Here is a 19843-nt window from a genome sequence, read left to right on the forward strand (position 1 = left end):
AAATCTTCAACTCAGACCTAGTTTTTGCATCAAAACTATGTATCTAGCGAGTTATTATTGTAACCCCGATTAATCTCATATCCTCACTTACTATGGACGAAATCAAAATACTACTACAAAATTACTCGAAACACACCTCTGTTGTTATCAATCAACTCGGCCACCATTTCTTTTGTGTGTGTTACACAACTTCATATTTATAAAAATTTAATCAAATAATTCGGGACATAGTCTAGACAGGCTCGAATGCAAATTCCTCCGGCCATCCACATCTTGGATTATTTTCAACACTCAACACGTATCTTTCCTAGCAGGCAAGCACCTTATAAGTTCTTCAAACCCAGAATTTCATCCACATTGAGCATAACACTAGCTACTTTTTCAAATATAAAACAATCATCCAATTTGTTTTGATCATTCTCTATAATGGTGCAGAATAATGCATTAGACCTAACCTTGACAATTCATTAATGTCTCATCATTATCGTATCCAGTGTATTCCGCTCATATTAAACTATAAGAGTCTGGAGAATAAAAGAAGATGGCAACTCATACCCGTAAAGAAGGATGTGACACAATTCATTAAGGTCTCAAACTTGTTTATACAATATGAATATGATTATTCTGTATAAATATTTACGACTCATTCGACTACTGATACCAAATGGTGTGGATAGATAATAAAATTATAATGTAATTTAATACAAAGGGTGAAGTTGCTTTTCCTGCAAAATTTTTTTTTTTTTTCACAAAATTCATTTCCATTCGTTACCCCTTTGAAAGGTGGTATTCAAAGGTTTTAAACCGTAAAGAAAAACATGTTTGAGGATGGATGAAAGTTGCATAACCATAGGAATGACATAGCATATATCTCATCAAAAACACTAAAATTAGAACTAATTATTTAAAACTATTAAACAAAATATTTCAGAGAAAAGTATCAGCAAACAAAAGGCCATAAAAATTAAGAACTTAAGTGTTAAACAATGTATTTAATGCTTAATATTAAACTTTTAACTCCGTACACATTTTTTTTAAGATTAACAATGAAAGAGCTAATCTGATACAAATACAAATACAATGTGATGGAATAAATACAACTATGTGCATACAATCCTTAATCCCTAAACAAAAACTAAAACAAATGTTTAATTAAATCAATAAACACCCTTAGAAGAAACACCATTATCCATACTCTTACCCATTTCAATATTAGCATCAAGATGTTCATCAACAACATACTTGCCCCAAAACCAATGGTTTTTCCAAACAACACTCATTTCTTCAATGGGAACTCCCTTAGTCTCGGGCAGGAAAACGTACACGAAAACCGACATTACGAGAACGAAGAAGGCAAAGAAGAGGAAGAGCCCAAACTTAAGGTGACAAAGCATGGTTAAGAAGACTTGAGCAATGACAAAAGTAAAGAACATGTTTACTGAGACATTGATACTTTGTGCTGCTGATCTGATTTCTAATGGAAAGATTTCAGATGGAACAAGCCAACCTAGTGGGCCCCATGACCATGCAAAGGCTGATACATATATGCATATGAAGAGTACAACTACTATTGCATACCATTCTGGTAGGTTTGTTACATTCCCACTTACTCCAAATTTTACTCCTATGCAAATTGCCACAACTACCTATACAACCATTTTATAGGATTGTTAGATTGAAACATAAATTCTTGTATGAGACGGACTCACCGTAAAATCCGCCTCATACATAGATTAAGTAGTTCAATAACATATATAATAGCATTTGGACTTCTTGTTTTGAAATCGTCTCACCGAGAGACGACCTCTCGCATGAGTAACTCTAGATATAATGATGTTCAATAATTCTCGATATTTTATATTCATGCATGCTAAAATAAAACGTTGCATCATGAAAAACGCTCATACAATCAACAAAATTTATCTCATGGATCATTTTAAGATAGTAAGTGATCACCATAAGGTTATGTAAGGCTAAAAAGTGATCATTTTAAAATTATAAGTGATTATTTAATTAAGATTATAATAAGTTATCATAAGGTTATAAGCGATCATTTTATAACTACAGGGCCAACCCAATAAAGATGTCTCACCTTAAGACCATCTCATTTGAGAATTTGATTGAATCTTAACATATGTACGGAAAAAAAAGTAACAGATGTTGGAAATCTTTACATGCGAGGAATATCCTGTATCACTAAAATCATGTGTCGTGGACTTCATATAATGCTTAATGCGTAATTCTCGTAATACCATATATGGTCTTGAGAAAGGGTGAATCTCATCAAATGTAAGTGTATGCAATGTAAGTGTATGCAAGTTAATAATCATTACTTGTGGTTTTGTGGACCCGAGCACATAAGTATTCCGTGCGTGTCCACACGAGTGAGCCTACAACATAATTATATGACGTCACTACATATATGACAATTAGACTCACTCTCGATGAAACGACGTGAAACAAAGCTAAGGAGTCCCATATATGAGAAAAGTCTCTCGGTGAGACCGTCTCATATAACAATTTATGCCAAAAAAAATAGATAGTAGTAGACAGTAGTACCTGGCAAATGAACATCTGAACACCACCTTCAAGGAACAAAAACCTCCTACCCCATTTATCAACACCATAAATAGAAACCATAGTAGCCAAAACATTAACACCACCAGTAATAACAGCCGACATAAGCGAAGCATTATCTTCAAACCCAATTGTTTTAAACAACACCGGCGCATAAAACATAATCACATTAATCCCCGTTAGTTGTTGAAAAAACGGTATCGCAATCGCCATTGTTAAATGTGGCCGATACTTTCTTTCTAGAAGGTTCCTCCAAGGATGTTCAACCTTCTTAGAAGCTTCGCTAGCCGCCACTAAATCATTAAACTCGTTTTTCACATCATTTTCACCTCGGATTCTTCGAAGTTTGGTCATGGCTTCTTCACGTTTTCCGCGTTCGATTAAAGAATTAGGGGTGTCGGGTAGGATTAGGGATCCAATACTGATGATTATAGCAGGAACCATTGCACCTCCTAAGCTTAATCTCCATCCCCAATCGTGGATTTTGGCGAAGAAATAGTTGAGTACATTGGCTACTAAGATGCCGATTGTGATTGAGAGTTGAAACCCTATGTTTAGTGATCCCCTGTATTTGTATGGTGCCATTTCTGATAGGTACAGTGGGACCGACTGGAATGTGTGTGAATTAGAAAATTTTTAGTCCATTAGGTTATTTGTGAATAATTGTAAAAAAGACAAAAATTATTATTAAAATAATTAAAAATTAAAAAAATAAAATTATAAAAACAATTTGTAGTTCATCACATACTAGCTAGTTCTGAGATGGCGCAAAAACACGCAATCATTTTACATTTATTTTTGTAATCTTCAAGTTAAGAACAAGCCTTAAACTAAATTAAAATAAACAATGTAAATTTAAAACAATCGACATTCGACAATTTATACATAATTAGAATCATCTATGTACAATAAATCATTAGTACTATTAGGATTAAATAAGAGAATGGTACTACTATATTTTTCATATATGAAGCATACACATATATATAAATATATGGAAAATAGAATTAAATAGACTTACCTTATGATTTTAATGTATATTACACAAATAATGATGTAATAATATTTATTTTTCACCAAATATAATGATATTAGAGCATATATTATACAAATAACAATATATCAAATACTTATTTTTCATCAAATATTTCAAATTTGAAATGTACAATCCTATGGCTAAATTAGTCTTCTTTTATTGAGGTAAAGTTATTGGAAAGACGTTTGTTAGAACGGGTTATGTAAACAATATCTGACTCATCAATAGCCGCTTAAATTAGTCTATAATTTTTATGTAAAATTGTAAATAATGTTTGCTGAGTAATATTTTTGACACTAATAGATGTAATTAATTGTAATTTTTTGTAAACATTAAGGTTAAGGTCCCACTTTTAATATTGCACTTAATGTGAATGTTAAGACGAGAACACTTGATGTAGTTAATTGATCATTTAGCTCGGGAAATTCGTAGTCAAGTACGGATTTACCGCTCTTAGATTTCGATTTAATTAAAATATTTAGGACTAAAAGACAAGTTGGTGAGAAAAATCATGCCAAGTGGTATAAAATAACAACACATTTTGTCCATAATCCATGTACATTTTAATATTTTGGGCGCTAATTTTAATATTTTGGGCACATTTAGCGCGAAATTATTTGGAGATATCTTTAAATAAAGAATTTAAATTGAAAATTAATATTTTAAGTAAAAAAAGTAGATATTTTAATTAATTTAATCGGACTATTTATTTAATTTAATGTTATATTATGATAATCCCCTCTTAAAGAAAAATTCATGTAATATTTATTGTCAACTTGACTTCTTGAATAAAGAGTAAATTAAACTATGGTTTTCCATATGATTTAAGTATTACTTATTTGAAGATAATAAATAATATTTGCAAATTGCCCAACGAACTCTTTAAAGTTAGATTTCAACGTCGGTGCATGAACCTTTATAAATGAACAACTTTAATTTATTTATTATTATGAAAAAATAAAGGATTAAAATATAAATTGTCTGAAACAGTGAATCTGTTTTAAATTGAACAACTATGCAAATTATTTTATCTTTGATTAAAAAAATAAGTTAATATAAGTATGGATTACAACATACCAAATTTAGACTAATTCATTTAGTTTTAAATTTATTTTATGTTGGTCTCATATTCGAATTTAAATCTGTGAAAATATGTCTGTCCTCTCTAATTTTTTTTAACAACTAATCATTATATTTTCTTATTTGTTCATCACATGAAATATATTTATAAAGCAAAAAACAATGCAAGAACAATCTTGGTGCAAGCAATAGACAAAAAAACCATGTGAAAATAAATCTTTGGGAAACTAAAGATCACCAAAAAATACACTAAAATCAAAGAATTATACTCTTATAAGAAAGAGTTTGTCTTTTAAGTGAGATAATTTTAAAATAAAAAAGCCCATATTTTTTTAAATTGTATTAGTTGGAATATTTAATCATATATTTAAAACAAAGTTTCTTAAATGAGACGGTCTCATAGTGAGATTATATCTATTAGCTTGATCAATGTACATTTTAATGTGATAAAATAGTCTCTTACAATTTTAAGTGATCAATTAAAAAAACAGTAATTATTTATTGAGCCTGTCTTACCATGAGTCGACTTCAATTGAATTAGCCCAAATTATTTCTTATACAAGTGGGAATTTAGTTTTCATTTTTCTAAAGTTTATTTACTAATAGGCCTTTTGTATGAACCCGTCTTACTTTGAGACGGTCTCTTACAAAACAGGTTGATTAAAACATAGACTAATTTTATGAATCCGTGTCATAGTAAGACAATCTTATATATGACATATTGTATATAAAATGCGTCTAGCTCATACAATACAATACTAAGAATGCCTAAGAAGAAAAAGTGTTACCTGATTAGCAAATCCGACACCAAAACCAAGCAAAATGCGACCAATAATAAGCATAGCGACGTTTTTAGCAAATGCGTTGATAATAGCGCCAGCACAAAAAAGAAGACCCCCAAATAACATAGACAATTTTCGACCCAATTTTCTGGTAACAGTGGAAGCCACAAGAGAAGCAAATAAAGCAGCCAAATATAAAGATGAAGTGAATAGTGTTAGTGTTACACTGTCAAATTTACAGTACTGATTATTTGATTCCTCTGCTGTTTCCTTTTTGTATACTGATGGGAAAAACTTTGACAAGAAATCAGGCATTGCTGTCACTCCACCTATAACCAAAAATCATAACATTGTTAATTACACTTTTGATCTGTTTCTCATATAAAAAATCAAGCAAACTTTTTGTTGAGTTAGTTTCTTAATATGGTATCAGAGCCAATAAGACAAGAGGCTATAAATTCTAATCTCTATCACCCATCATTAAAAGTCAAACATTCAACGCCGAGTATAAGGAGGGTCTATGCTGCATCCACTTATGTAGAGAGTGTGTTAGAATATATAATATTTTTTGGAGCCTCAACCATCAGCTTAAGTTTTTGGGTGAGATAGTTCCTTGATCTGGTATCAAAGCAAGCGTAAAAAGAGGTCACGAGTTCAAATCTCTGTCACCACGACCCTCAATTAAAATGGAACATTTGATGGCGGGTATGAGGAGGGTTTATATATGCTGCATTCACTCGTGTGAAGGGGTGTGGAGTATATAAGATAACATGAGACTTTAACTATCAACTCATATTTTTGGTTGAATTGGTTCCTTGATATAATTATATGTTTAAAAATGATAATTTCATTTGAAAATGAAACTAAATACACCAAAATGTATGATAGATGAAAGTGAAAGTTACCTGAAATTCCGATATCATAACCGAAGATCAAACCACCCATGGAACCAACAATGCAAGTAACAAGGACATAAAGGGTTAGTTTTCCAGGGTACTCCTTGCCCCCTTGTGCTATAAATCCTCCACCCGCCATTTTTATTGTTCTTCAATATTCTTCAAGAAGAAGAAGAAAGGATATAGAAAATGGTGAAATTATATAATAGAGAAAGAGGGTAGGATAGTATGGTTAGGCTCTTATATAGACAATATTATATCTTCCATTGTTTAATAGAAGCTGTCAATGACAAGAAAACATTAACATAATGATAGTATAATAATCTTAGTATACTATAATATATTTCCTCTATTTTTTATTAGTTCCAAGGACAATTAGACATTTTTATCAATATCATTTGATTTTCATATTGTCATTAATTTATAGGTTAAAATGTAGTTATGAGGGATCTTATTAAAATCGTCTCTATGTGAATTTTATTGATTTTTAGTTCCTATAATTTGTTGATGTTTATAATTCGAAATATTGATAATTGAATTAGTACATAAAGACTTATAAAGTGTCATGGGTGAGAGTCAAAAAAAAAAAAAAAGAAATACCTCTCAAATGGCACCACTTGTTTTTCGGGTTAAGGTTAGTAGAAGGGAAAATTTGTTATAGAATATTGTTATCTACGTCTCATATTGATTACGTATTTTGTTTTAGGTATTGTTTTGTTGGTTACATTTTAGATTTTATCCTTATGCAAAAATATTTTTAATTGATTATAAGAATATTAAAAAGAAAACCTTTAATCTCTACTCTCTCCGTCTAATTGAATTTGCATAATTTTTCATTTTGCTCTGTCTCACTTAATTTGCATCATTTTTATTTTTGGATAATGGTCTAGCGTTCTCTTCTAATCTCATCTATACATTTTAACTTTTTTTTAATTTCATCCACGCAATTCGTTCTCTCTCTTCATTTATTGCCACTTTCTTAAAAATAAATCAATTCTTCTTTAATGCAAATCAAATAAGATGGAGTAGTGATTTATAATTTTAATATAAAGTTATCATAATTACTTTTATCGATTATCGTTTAAAATACCACATATAACCGATAAAATGGAGAGACTAATACTCTCTCCTATTCTCTTTACTTGTTCTATTTGGTTTTGACACATTTGCCAATGTATATTTTCAATCTTAAATATCTTTAACTGTGCTTGAGTAAAAATTATAAAAAGTTGATATTAATAAAATTTACGATAAGACGAATTAAATAAGATCCCACGTAATTATGTTGTAACTTATAGATAAAGAACAAATCACATAATAAGATTGATTGATGAATAGTATTTAAAAACCAAATAAGACAAGTAAAGCGAATAAGAGGGAGTATAACATTAGTTTGGATAATGTTAGGAAATGCCTTTTTAGTCGGTCGCATAAATTCAAATCTTAGGGTATATAGGATATATATATTCACATTAAATTAAATATAATTAATAATTGCATGGAGCCATGGACTTAACTCTCTTGAGAGACCGTCTCTGTGAGAGAAGGTCCCTCAATTCCAGGCTCATCAGATTATTGAAATTAATATAAAGCAAAAAAAAAAAAAAAAAAACCGAAAGCCTCCAGCAGCCAACATTTCTCAAGGTAACCTTACATATTCCAAGATCATGATTGCAAAACTTATCAGAAACTGAGGTAATGTAATCATTATCAAACTTTTCTGATTTCTCATACATTAAAACTAAAAATACCAGATTCAAACATAGTCCCAACTTATTATTATATATTCAATTTTTATTATCATAAAAATGCCATTTATATAACTTAATTCCAATATAGAATAAGTATTTGTTCAACTTGCCTTCATATAACAGCTATCTATACCATATCTAATACCAATTTCAAGGTATTTAAACACAAAATATATAATCCCTAATTGAAATGTCGAAGAACTTGGTGCAAAAATAAAACACAAGTTCTATGAATAATAAATGTTTAAAATACACATCAATTGTTAGTCTGAGTTGTTACTTTCTAATAACAAGTTGCTTTGGCCTACTCTTCTTAGCTTGCTCCATCTGCTCTTTTTTCTTGAGCTTTACCTTTTTCATTTGTTCCTTCTTTGCAAGCTTGGCCCTTTCCAATTGCTCTTACTTTTTTTGCTACTCTATTTCCATGCACTCCTTCTTTTCTCTTACACGAATGAAATTGATCAACGGTAAACATTTTTTCTTGTCTTTAGCAAAGTATTCAACATTGAGTATCAAATCGTCTCTACTCTTGTTCAAATCGTTCAGCAAAATCCTCCTGCATACCATAGCACGGTACAATATACGATCGCATAGCTGTCAAGAAAAGAAAAAAAATATATCACATCTAAATGCCAATTAATAATAGTATAATGTCATTTGTATCTATCCTAATGCCAAATTCTATTCGTGCCAATATTGCAACAAAATATCAATCCATATGAAAAATTAAAGATGTACTTGAATTAAAAAGTAAAAGGAAATGTTCTAACCTCGAATAGCGGTTCTATATCAGCATTTCCCTGATATTGCTCCATAAAGTACGCAAGATATAGCCCACAATCAAGGCTACCATCGCATACAGTCCACGGCAACTTAACATCTCTGATCTTGTTATTTAGACCTGCGTCAGCCTTCGGATGCTCTACACACTCAAAAAAGTCTGAAAAAATACCACGCTACAAGAAAAACAAAAAAAAAGGCTACAATATTTACCAAATTTGTCAATGGGATTAAAAAATAACAAACACATAAACAATAAATCGTCCACTAATAAGGTATAACATACCAATAATGTCGTTGTCACTTGAATTGCTTGCTCACTGTCAGGTCGATGAACATTATCAAAATAGCAAACCTCTTGTTTTAAGCAGTCGATAACAACCAACACGTTGTGACCTATCCGTTGATATATTTAAATGCCAATTTGCACAATCTTAATCCCAATTTCAATATATTTAAATACCAATTTCAATGTATTAAATCCCAACTTATATATTTATATTGCATATTATTAATACCAACTTATCATGATATAATCCCAATTTTGAACAATCTTAATTTCAACTTATCACGATATAATCCCAATTTCAATATCTTTAATCCCAACTTATAAGTTAGATCATCTTTTTACTGTTCTTAATATAAAACATAGCATGATGTAATCCCAAATAGCAAATTCTTAATCTAAATATATCATCAGCATTCTAAATATTGTGTAACGAGAAAAACTTACACATTGGCTGCATCCAAATAAGTAGATTTGTATCCTTTTATTCGGCTTCGCTGCCTTCTGTATATGCTCGACAACATTTAGATACAAAGCCCAGCAATCAATAACATTAGAGGCGATCTCGCTGTTATTGTGCATCGACAGGACATCCCTCCGGTCCATAAATAGCAATGTGGCATATGTGCATAGGACCTCTCTGTAAATGACATAATATAATATTAAAATCACAACAAAAAAATTAAAATTGGAAATGAAAGTACCATTAAACCCATACCTTGGATCCATAGTTTCTTTGCACATTACGTAAATAAGAACCATAAGCTCAATCTCCTTTAAGTTTTTTAGGAACGGTAGATTCGTATTACAAAATTCACTAGCGGGGACAAACTTCGCCACAGTGGACCCTAAGTCCAAACTCAATATCTCCTTTAAAGCTAACGACATTGAAGTTTCAACCTCATGACACTTCCCTTTGCAAGGCATCGGTGTCATATCCTTCTCCCTGGTCTCATCCTCCTGCACCGCGTCACCTTATTGTACCCCCACATCAACAACACCCTTTCCCTTATCCACAGCGGGTGGTGCAATGTCTCTCGCCAGTTCAACGACCAGATTTGGAATTTCCTCCCTCATAGTCAACTCTTCATGCACCTCCTTCGGGATCACATCATCACGCACCTCCATCGGTATCACCTCTTCCCTCACCTCCATCGGCATAACATCCTCACGCACCTCCTCATGAACCTCCATCGGTGTCACCTTCTCATGCACCTCCCTCAGAAACACCTCTCCCCCCACATGCTTCTTCGTCATCATTGCACATAACGCATCAACAGATGCAAGCCATTCACTGTTGTTAAAAATTTCTTCAGATTGGGTAAAACGGCGTCATCACTCGTCGGCACATCAATGCCTTTTTTCGCCTTTGCATCAACAACCCTATTGCAATAGGCGTGAGTGATGACCGCAATGTCTCTCTTCAAAACCAGCTTGGCAAACTCAAAATCCTAAAAAACCAAGTGAATCTAATAACAACTTACAATAACATAATCCCAATTTGCACAAATAAAAACATCACTTACAATAACCTAATTCCAACTTATGATATACATAATCGCAATTTACACAGATAAAAACATAATCGCAATTTACAATAACATAATCCCAATTTGTAATAACATAATCCCAATTTGCACAGATAAAAACATCACTTGCAATAACCTAATTCTAACGTATGATATACATAATCGCAATTTACACAAATTAAAAACATCACTTAGAATAACATGATCTAATGTCAACTTAAATTGGATTAAAAGCCAAATAATACATATTAAATGCCAGCTTATATATGTTAAACACCAATTCTTAAAACAAAAACATTTAAATATTTATTGCCAACTTATTTATCACATGCATAGTTTTTCTGACGATTTACATGTTCTTAATGCCTAATTACATGGTATCTAATGCCTATTACTAAAAATTTAATGCTTGTTTGAACCTTAAATATGTAATATATGTATAGCAACAAAAATGACAAAAAACTTACATCCATTGTCTTCCTCTTGATTTCTTCGCCAGTTTCCTATCTCTCGTTTAGTTGGTCACTCAACAACCTTGTTGAAATCGGTTCATTTACTATAAATTCCTAGACATGCTCTTCTTATTCATCATTTTCCACTGCCCTGTCAGGCAGTGGCATCTCTTCAACTAACGGGTTGACACCCTCTACATCATCGACCCCCTACGCAATCCCTTTGCTCCAGTCACTGTACTGGTGCGTGATTGGCAGTCCCTCGAGCGCCATTATCGCTTTCCCAAAACCAACAATGATGAGTTGTAGTTTCCAATTCAATCCCCTTGCACCAGTTAATGATGAGTTGCAGTTTCCAATTACATCCTAACTTGACATAATAACACCTAGACTGCCCTAATTACATGTTTTTATTTGATTTCTTTTTTTTTAAATTGGGCCGGCCCATAGAAGGCAGTCACTCAAAGAGACTGTCTTCCATAAGAATTTGTGTAAAAGTTATCTTACTTGGCAAAGTACGTGAATGAAAAACATCTTTACATTTGAATGACCTTTATCATTTATGGATATCATAAATACTTTTTTCGTTTTTTATTGTACTTGTGTTGATTTCAGCACTATTCATCAATCGGATTGGCTTGCTTATTATCGTTAATTATAAGTTAAAACATATTCATGTAAAATTTTGGTTGAATCATTTCGAATCAAAGTTTATTAATTTTTAATTTTTATAACTTTTTGATTTGCATGATTAAAGTTAGTTACGATTGAAAACGTATATTAAATGGTGTGAAAAAACAAATGGTGAATTTGCTGTATAGTATTTTATGTTAAGTTTTTTAGATTTCAGAGATGGGTAAAGAAACTTAAATTTGGATGGTTTAAGAGCAATAAATTAAGCAAAAGTTCATCATCAAAGGTGTAATATGGATTTCTTAATTATATAAAGTTGAATAAATATAATTAAATGTTAATAGAAACAACTTTTTTGGCTCTTTGCCATCAAAGATCAAACAAAATTTTTTTTTAATCTTTTTCTTTTATATTCTAATTTATTTGTATTATATTATTCATTTATTAAACTAGTGTGACATTGTAGTTGGTTTCCTAAGAATCTTAGCTGTTGAAATCCATAAATCAAGCTAGGAAAGTCAACGCCATAATGAGTCAACGCTTTCAAACGTGATGATACGAAAAATCAGGACGAGACCTTCTTTTTCTGCCTGTCATTGATCAAATTTGTCCCTCACAAAATTCATTTTTATTTATAATATTCATATTTAGGTGACATATATTTTTACTAATTAATTACTACTCTCTCCTGAATTTGCTGAAACTGGTCAAAATTTAAGCAATAGAGTGAACTAAGGTACAATAATAATAATAATAATAATAATAATAATAATAATAATAATAGTAATAGTAATAAAGCAAGTTCAATTTGGCATAATTTTCAAAACACAAAATAACGCGAAATAAAATAAGAAAAACAAACACAAAAGTAAACTTATTATAAGTAAAAACAAAAATTACATATTAATACATCATGTTTGCATAACACAAATGCGATATTTAATAGCAAAAATATAAACTCCCAATTTGTAATATATGATTGATCTCTTTCTAGAGAAATTAATATCAATCCGCTCAAAACTTAGGACGAACCACAATTACGCTGGGCATGCTTTCAAAGAACTCATACCTACAATAGCAAGTTTACACTTTAGTGGCTATTTGAATTTGAAATGAAGGCAAAAATAAGCGTAATACAATGGACCAAAAGGCCTCACCCTTTATTAGTCTGGAAGGTCTTCACTGTCGTTGGAAGCTAAGCCACTCCACAATTGTGTTTCCCTACGCCTAAGAGTAAAAATTTTTAAAAATTAGTCTCGCAAATGCAAAAGTACTTTAATATAATAGAGTTATAGACTATTCATTTAATATAGTTGACATATTGAGAGTGAATAACATTCAAATTAAATCAAATGTGAAAATAAATAGATATCTGTAATAACTTTCAAACAACTTGGTTTTTTATTGAAACTAGTGGATGAAGTAAACAATATTTTTTGGTTGGTTTCAATCATACTGAGACCTTTTCTTGTTGCCTCAATTGCTTCAGATGGATGAAAACCATGCAAGTCGATCTTCATTATTCCATTTTGTTGGTTTTTTATTCTAAAAATATTTTCAGCTGCCACTGCATGTTTTATGCACAGTTTTCCATGCCCATTTTCGTTCTTGACAAAGTTGTTTTGCCAAAATATAATTACCTTCTAGAGAGACATCTTTAAAATCTTTAGACAGACGTTTTGCTATGCTGTTAAAACAAGTTGAAAACATTGTCAAATCAAATGAACACATAAGACTATTCAAAATTTGTTGAAAATGAAATCTACAAGTATAGAGTAGGTAACCACGAACCTTGTTATTTCAAATTCCTCTTTCCTATATCTCAAACATACATCATTTTCTAACAAGGACGACTCTTTTTTCTTATTATCATTAACATTATCGTTCTTTATAGAGAGTTAGTTGAGATTTTGAACATTTTGTTCAAATAGAACTTCACTATAGTCATAAATGTCAACAATTAAATTATTATTTTCCTTTCGAAAAATATTTGGGACATTTTCATAAATTTCGATCTCATTATCCTTTAATAATAATGACTCTTTTTTACCTTATCAACATTAGTGTAATCGTTCTCTATATAGAGTTGATTGAGGTTTGAATATTTTGTTTAAATATAAGTTTAGGTACGTCATTAGAAATTTCAAAAATTATATTATTATTTACGCTTTGCACAAAATCTTTGAGACTTTCAAAAATTCTGATCTCATCAGTATCTTCCAAGGAAAACTCTTTATCAATGGCTTCGTAAGCACACTGCTCCTGTGATCCGCTTGCATCGTAAGCACACTAGGGTCGCGAGGGCCTAGAGGTGCTGGATCCATCTGTACTGCAATTCAACAATAACTAAGCGTTATGTATTGTAAAAATACTTAAGAAATACTCAAATTGTTTACTTGTTATTTATTTGTTTCATAATCTTTATGTTTATATACTCAAATACAGATACTGTTTACCTTGACGTGCAAGTTATAGTATTGCGACCGTCGCTACCACATCGTCGACAAGCGTTGCGTCTTTGCGATCCTTCGTCCATTTTGTTCGTGATCCTCCTGGACTTAGGTCTTCCTTGTCCACGAATGTGATCTGGATCGTGTATCACCTCAACACCGGTGTATTGAGGCCATGACCTATTATCAATGAACGGCAAGAATATGGATTCATATGTGTTGACATAGCTCTGGGTCGTGTAGCAGGAGTCCACAAAACGCTCATACGATAAGTGTCGTTTAATACACACGGCAAGAACATGAGAACAAGGTAAGTGATATATGGAGGGTTTGTTACAAGTGCATTTCATCTCTCTCATATCCACACTTTGTATTTTACCACCCTTGGCGGATCCTCTATTACCACGTCCAGTCTTAACTTGAAAAAGGCCTCGTCTGTAGTCAAATGCGACGATCTCATGGTAGTTTGCCTTCTCAGTGTTACGGGTGATAATTCTTGTGGCGTGTGAAGTATACTTATTTCCCCCAATTAGCCATGCATTTGCATTCTCGCGTCTTTTAACAAAATAATCATTAACACGATAGAAGGTGAACTCCACAAGAGTAGTTATAGGCAAGAAACGTACACCCTTCATCACGTTATTGAATACTTCGGCTAAGTTGGTATTAGTAACACCATACCTATACCCTCCATCATGACATATTGACCATTTACACATATCACCAACTTGATCAATCCAAAAAAGAGCTTCTCGATTAGCAACACCAACGGCCTTCAATCCCTCGATGACCTTATGTGGTTGTCTTTGCTTTGCAGTCCTTCCATACATCTTCTTCAACTTCACATCACCCATTTGACGGTTGAAGTTACTTAACAAATGCTGCAAGCAAAACCTATGATGGGCATTCAGAGGTTGCCATTCTGGCTCCTCCATGGTTGCTAGAATGCCCGCATGTCTGTCGAAAATAACACATAAACTTGGACTATGCATCAGATGCTTACGAACACACGTCATAAACCAAGACCAGGCGGCTATGCATTCTTTCACGACCAAAGTAAAGGCAAGCGGGAAGATGCCCTTGTTCCCATCTTGAGCAATCGCAGTTAACAATGTATGGCGATACTTACCATAAAAATGTATTCCATCAATGGCAATAAGGGGTTTGCAATACTTGAATCCCTCAATACTAGGTTGGAAAGCCTAGAAAACACGTTGGAAAGTTCTAATACTAGGACGGACGTACACACCAACATCATTATCTTCCTTAAAGAACCACTCAACTACAGTCCCCGGGTTAGAAACTTGCAATGCCTTCAAGAAGCGTGGAAGAAGAGGATAAGAATCTTCCCATGTACCATAGATGGAGAGAAGGGCTTGCTGTTTAGCACACCATGCCCACTTTTAGGTCACTTCGACACCGAATTGGTCTTTCACCATTTATCGCACCACAAAGACCTTATTTGATGGGTCTTGAGTAACACAATTTCTCATAAGATTGTTAATCACGGAAGATGTCAAATGAATGTGTCCAGCTGACACATTTTCATTACTTAATACACAACCCCCATGCTTCTCTTTACATGTAACAATCTCCCATGATGGTGAATAGGAGCTCTTCGTAGCCCTAAGCCTCCAAGCACACCCTCTCTTACACTTCAACGTGAGCACGGTTTGATTTGAAGTCTCAGTTCGATACTCAACGTTCCTACGAATATGATACAATCTAACAGCGTTCAACAAGGCATCCTTGTTATCAAACATCATACCCTTTTGAAACTCTCCTTCATCGGTGTAAGTTGTATCACAGTCTCAAGACCTCCAAGAGTTGTCCTCAACGTGTTCATCTAGAGGGGGAACTAGTGCATAAGGTGTAGGAGCAATGATTGTTGGAATGTTGCCTAAGCTCATGTCATTAGCTAGAGCCTCCTCGTCAACACCCACATCGTCCTCAGAAGGAGCTTCTACAAATTCATTACTCTCACTATTAACATCACCCCAAGGCTCATTTGTATCTTCTAAGTTAAAAGTATCATCATTTGTGACTTGAAATTGAAGTTGATTGGGTTCATTAGAAGGATAAGAGGAAGATGGCATAAATGGATTTTGGGTTTCTTGGGTAAGGAAGGGCGTATGAGAAGGAGCAGAAGAAGTTACATTCAGGAATGCATTTGTTTCCACAACATTGATATCTTGATTCCCTAGGGGTACCTCTTCTACATATAACTCTAAAGAAGGAGTAGGGGTAGACCTTAAATACTCTCACATTGCATCTATAGCCTCCTCATCCTCAACCGGAAAAGCTAACAAATCTTCACTCATATTGTACTTAAAACTTACATTAACAGTACTTCTTGTAGTGTCAATGCCAATCTTAGAGCATATAAAATGTTTAAATTCATTAAATCCATGTTTGAGTTGCATGCAAACAGTTTACGTCTTCCCCCAACATACTTAACATTGTTACTACTTGATCAAATTGAACCATTCCAAAAGCATACAACAGTCACACAAAATGAAGCCATTTCTACAACAATACATACAAAATCAACATCACTGTCAGGTTCATAAATATATGACCACTATAGATGACATACATTTTAAAATCAACAACAAATTCATGAACAAACAACCTCATTATGAAGATCAAGGTAAATAACAACTACATTCGACATATTCATAGAGTTTAAGTGTAAATGACCACTATACATGACATACATTTTAAAATCAACAACAAATAAAAAAATTTATAATAAAAACGTACCTCAATAAGCTGTAGATCAACAACAAGAAGTAAATTGCAAGTTTATGAACCTACATTTATGTGAAAATTGATTAAAAGTTTGTAAACCCTAATTTTTCAAAAATGGAAAAAAACACAAAAAAATGGAAAAAAGCACAAAAAATCTCATCAAAAAGTTGATTAATTAGCCCAAATATGTTTCCCTCTTAATTTAACCTTTATTTCTTATACTTTTTGGATTCAAGTTTTTAACCTCTTTTCCTTAATTATAAAATTAACACAAATTCTGATATGAGATGGTCTCACGGTGAGGCCATTTTAATTAGATTGACCCAATCTATATTTATTTTTAAAGTTATGACTTTTCATAGTTTAAAAGTTATCACTTATAGTTATAACCTTAAAGTGATTAATTACAATTTCAAAATGATCACTTAGAGAAATGGGCTTACTTATATGGGCTCCATGAGATGGTCTCATATAAGATGGGTTGAAAAAATTAATATTTATAGTTTTTTTGACTTCATTATTTTTATAGTCCATGCCATTAATTTTTTATGGAATGAAACTTTAATATAACTAGAACTTATATTTATACTTAAATTTTTATACTTTAGTATATTTGATATACTTAAGACTTTTAACCTGTTCTACTCTAAATTAACCAACATTTTTGTTTTGAAAAAAATCTTGAGACTTTCAAAAATCTCGATCTTATATTTATCTTTCAAGCAAAAATCTTTATCAATTTCTTCTTAAAAAGGATCAATGTTTTCAAAAATCCAATGACATGTTCTTCAACAAAAATAGATAAAACTATGGTATTGTAAACAAATATGGAGTAAAGTGTTTTTCTTAAGAAAATATAAATCCTCAATACTAAATCAAAATAAAGAATGAATTGTATTGATAAAAATTTAAAGAAAGTTAAAATGCTTGAATGACCAATTTAAAGAAAGTTAAAATGCTTGAATGACCAATTATTGTTGCTTATAAAATTGGTATTTTTTTCGCATTGGACGTAAATATTTAGTCCACAACCCAATTTTTAAAAAAATTTTTTTTTAAGTACTTTTATATCAAATTTAAAACTTAAAAGATCAAATGTAAGACTTAAAAGGTTAAATTTAAGACTTAAATGACCAATTTTAAGGCGATTTGATTTTAACTCTTAAATTATGTATTATAATTTTCTTTAAAAAAATCAAATTTCAAGACTTAAAAGACCAAATCTAAGGCTTAAAAGATCAATTTCAAAGTTATCTTGAAATTGAGCTTTTAAGTCTCAAATTTGAATTGAAAAAAATTATATATATAAAAAAATACATGTTGGGCCTTTGTTGAGGTTAATGCTTGAAATTGGCAATTTAAGTATGAAAATTGGCTTTTTACAATTTAAAATGGGCAATTTAAAGTTTGATTTTGAGTGATTTAAATTAAGTTATTGGGCTGGGCTGGTGCTGATAGTAGTAGTCTCATACATGATGTCGTTGCACAAGAGAACAGCTAGTAAATTATTAAATATCTTTTATAGAGTTTATTTTTATTCAATATGATTAATTTTATCTATGTGATTATTTAGGTTAACTTTTTTGTTTTAATATCGTTTTTATGCATTATTAGTTTGATCTTAATATTTTATGTTCACAAGTTTTATAACCTCATAATTACCAAATTTAATAAGTTTTCTTTTAAGATTTTATTAGAGAATATCATAGTTATATTCTAAGAAGTAAATTATATTGTAGAATATTTAGTCTTTCCTCCTTAATTATACGTAGTTTTCCTATTATTAATCTAATTAGTTTCCTATGATTAAGGATATACAATAAAGAATAAACATCTACTATATAATCTACTTCCTAGCTAGAATATATCCATGATTTATTCTCTAATAGTTTTCCTAATTTAAAATTTGTATTTTTATAAATTTTATAAACACATATCTTTTTGTTAATAATAAAATTCAACTTTTCAATGTTTTTTTAAAGTTTTTTGTTTTATATTTTTGGACAATGGCCCACCATTTTATTTTAATCTCATCCATATATTTTAACTCACTTTTAATTTCATCCACACAATTCATTATCTCTTTTCATTCATTACTACTTTCTTAAAAATACAAAAATTTCTCTTTGATGCAATTCAAAGACGGCAGAGTAGTACACTTTGAACAAAATCTTGGAGACTTTCAAAAATCTTGATATCATATGTATTTTCCAAGGAAAACTCTTTATCAATTCTTTTGAAATATGGATCAATGTTTACAAAATTCCTGACGACATTGTTCATCAACGAAAATCGATAAAACCATAGTATTGTTAACAAAACCTAAGAAAATGTAAATCTTCGGTATTAAATGAAAGAGAAGAATGAATCCGTTTTATAAAAATTTAAAGAAAATTCGAATGTTTAAATGAAATTAAAAGAAAGAGGGGTAGTAGTGAATGAGAAGAAGGGAGGGAGAGTGTTTTATTTATGATAATTAATATTACTAAAACCCTAAAATAATTTTTTATTACTTTTAAAAGATATATATTTTTATTGGTGTAAATGTAGTATTTTTCTCTCTGTCCCTATTCTTTTAGTTATTAATTGATTTTCTTAAGAAACTGTAAACGTTCAAAACGAGAATAATTTGTATTGATAAAAAATTAGAGAAAATAAAAATGTTTGAATCAAATCAAAAGAAAGAGGTGGCTAATGTTTAAAAATAAATATATTTCAGAATGGTAGAGAAAATTCAAAATGAAAAATAATGCTAAATGACAATAAGGGGGAGAGTAATGTTTTGTTTAATAAAAGCTAGTTTATGAATAAAATTTATGTTTATGTGTTATTAACTTGAA

At 31.2% G+C, this 19843-nt stretch overlaps 1 protein-coding gene across 1 annotated transcript; it reads right to left on the reverse strand.

The window, feature by feature from the left end:
* Nucleotides 1–937: 937 nt before the first annotated feature.
* On the reverse strand, nucleotides 938–6602 carry LOC130823525 (sugar carrier protein C). Its single transcript, XM_057688158.1, has 4 exons — nucleotides 6381–6602; nucleotides 5482–5804; nucleotides 2560–3186; nucleotides 938–1646 (listed from the first exon to the last, which is right to left on the reverse strand). Exons 1-4 carry the CDS (start codon nucleotides 6508–6510, stop codon nucleotides 1158–1160), a joined length of 1569 nt encoding a protein of 522 aa, XP_057544141.1. The 5' UTR covers nucleotides 6511–6602; the 3' UTR covers nucleotides 938–1157.
* Between the last annotated feature and the right edge of the window lie 13241 nt (nucleotides 6603–19843).

The sequence above is a fragment of the Amaranthus tricolor genome, chromosome 9 (assembly GCF_026212465.1).
Source record: "Amaranthus tricolor cultivar Red isolate AtriRed21 chromosome 9, ASM2621246v1, whole genome shotgun sequence".
NCBI lineage: Eukaryota > Viridiplantae > Streptophyta > Magnoliopsida > Caryophyllales > Amaranthaceae > Amaranthus > Amaranthus tricolor.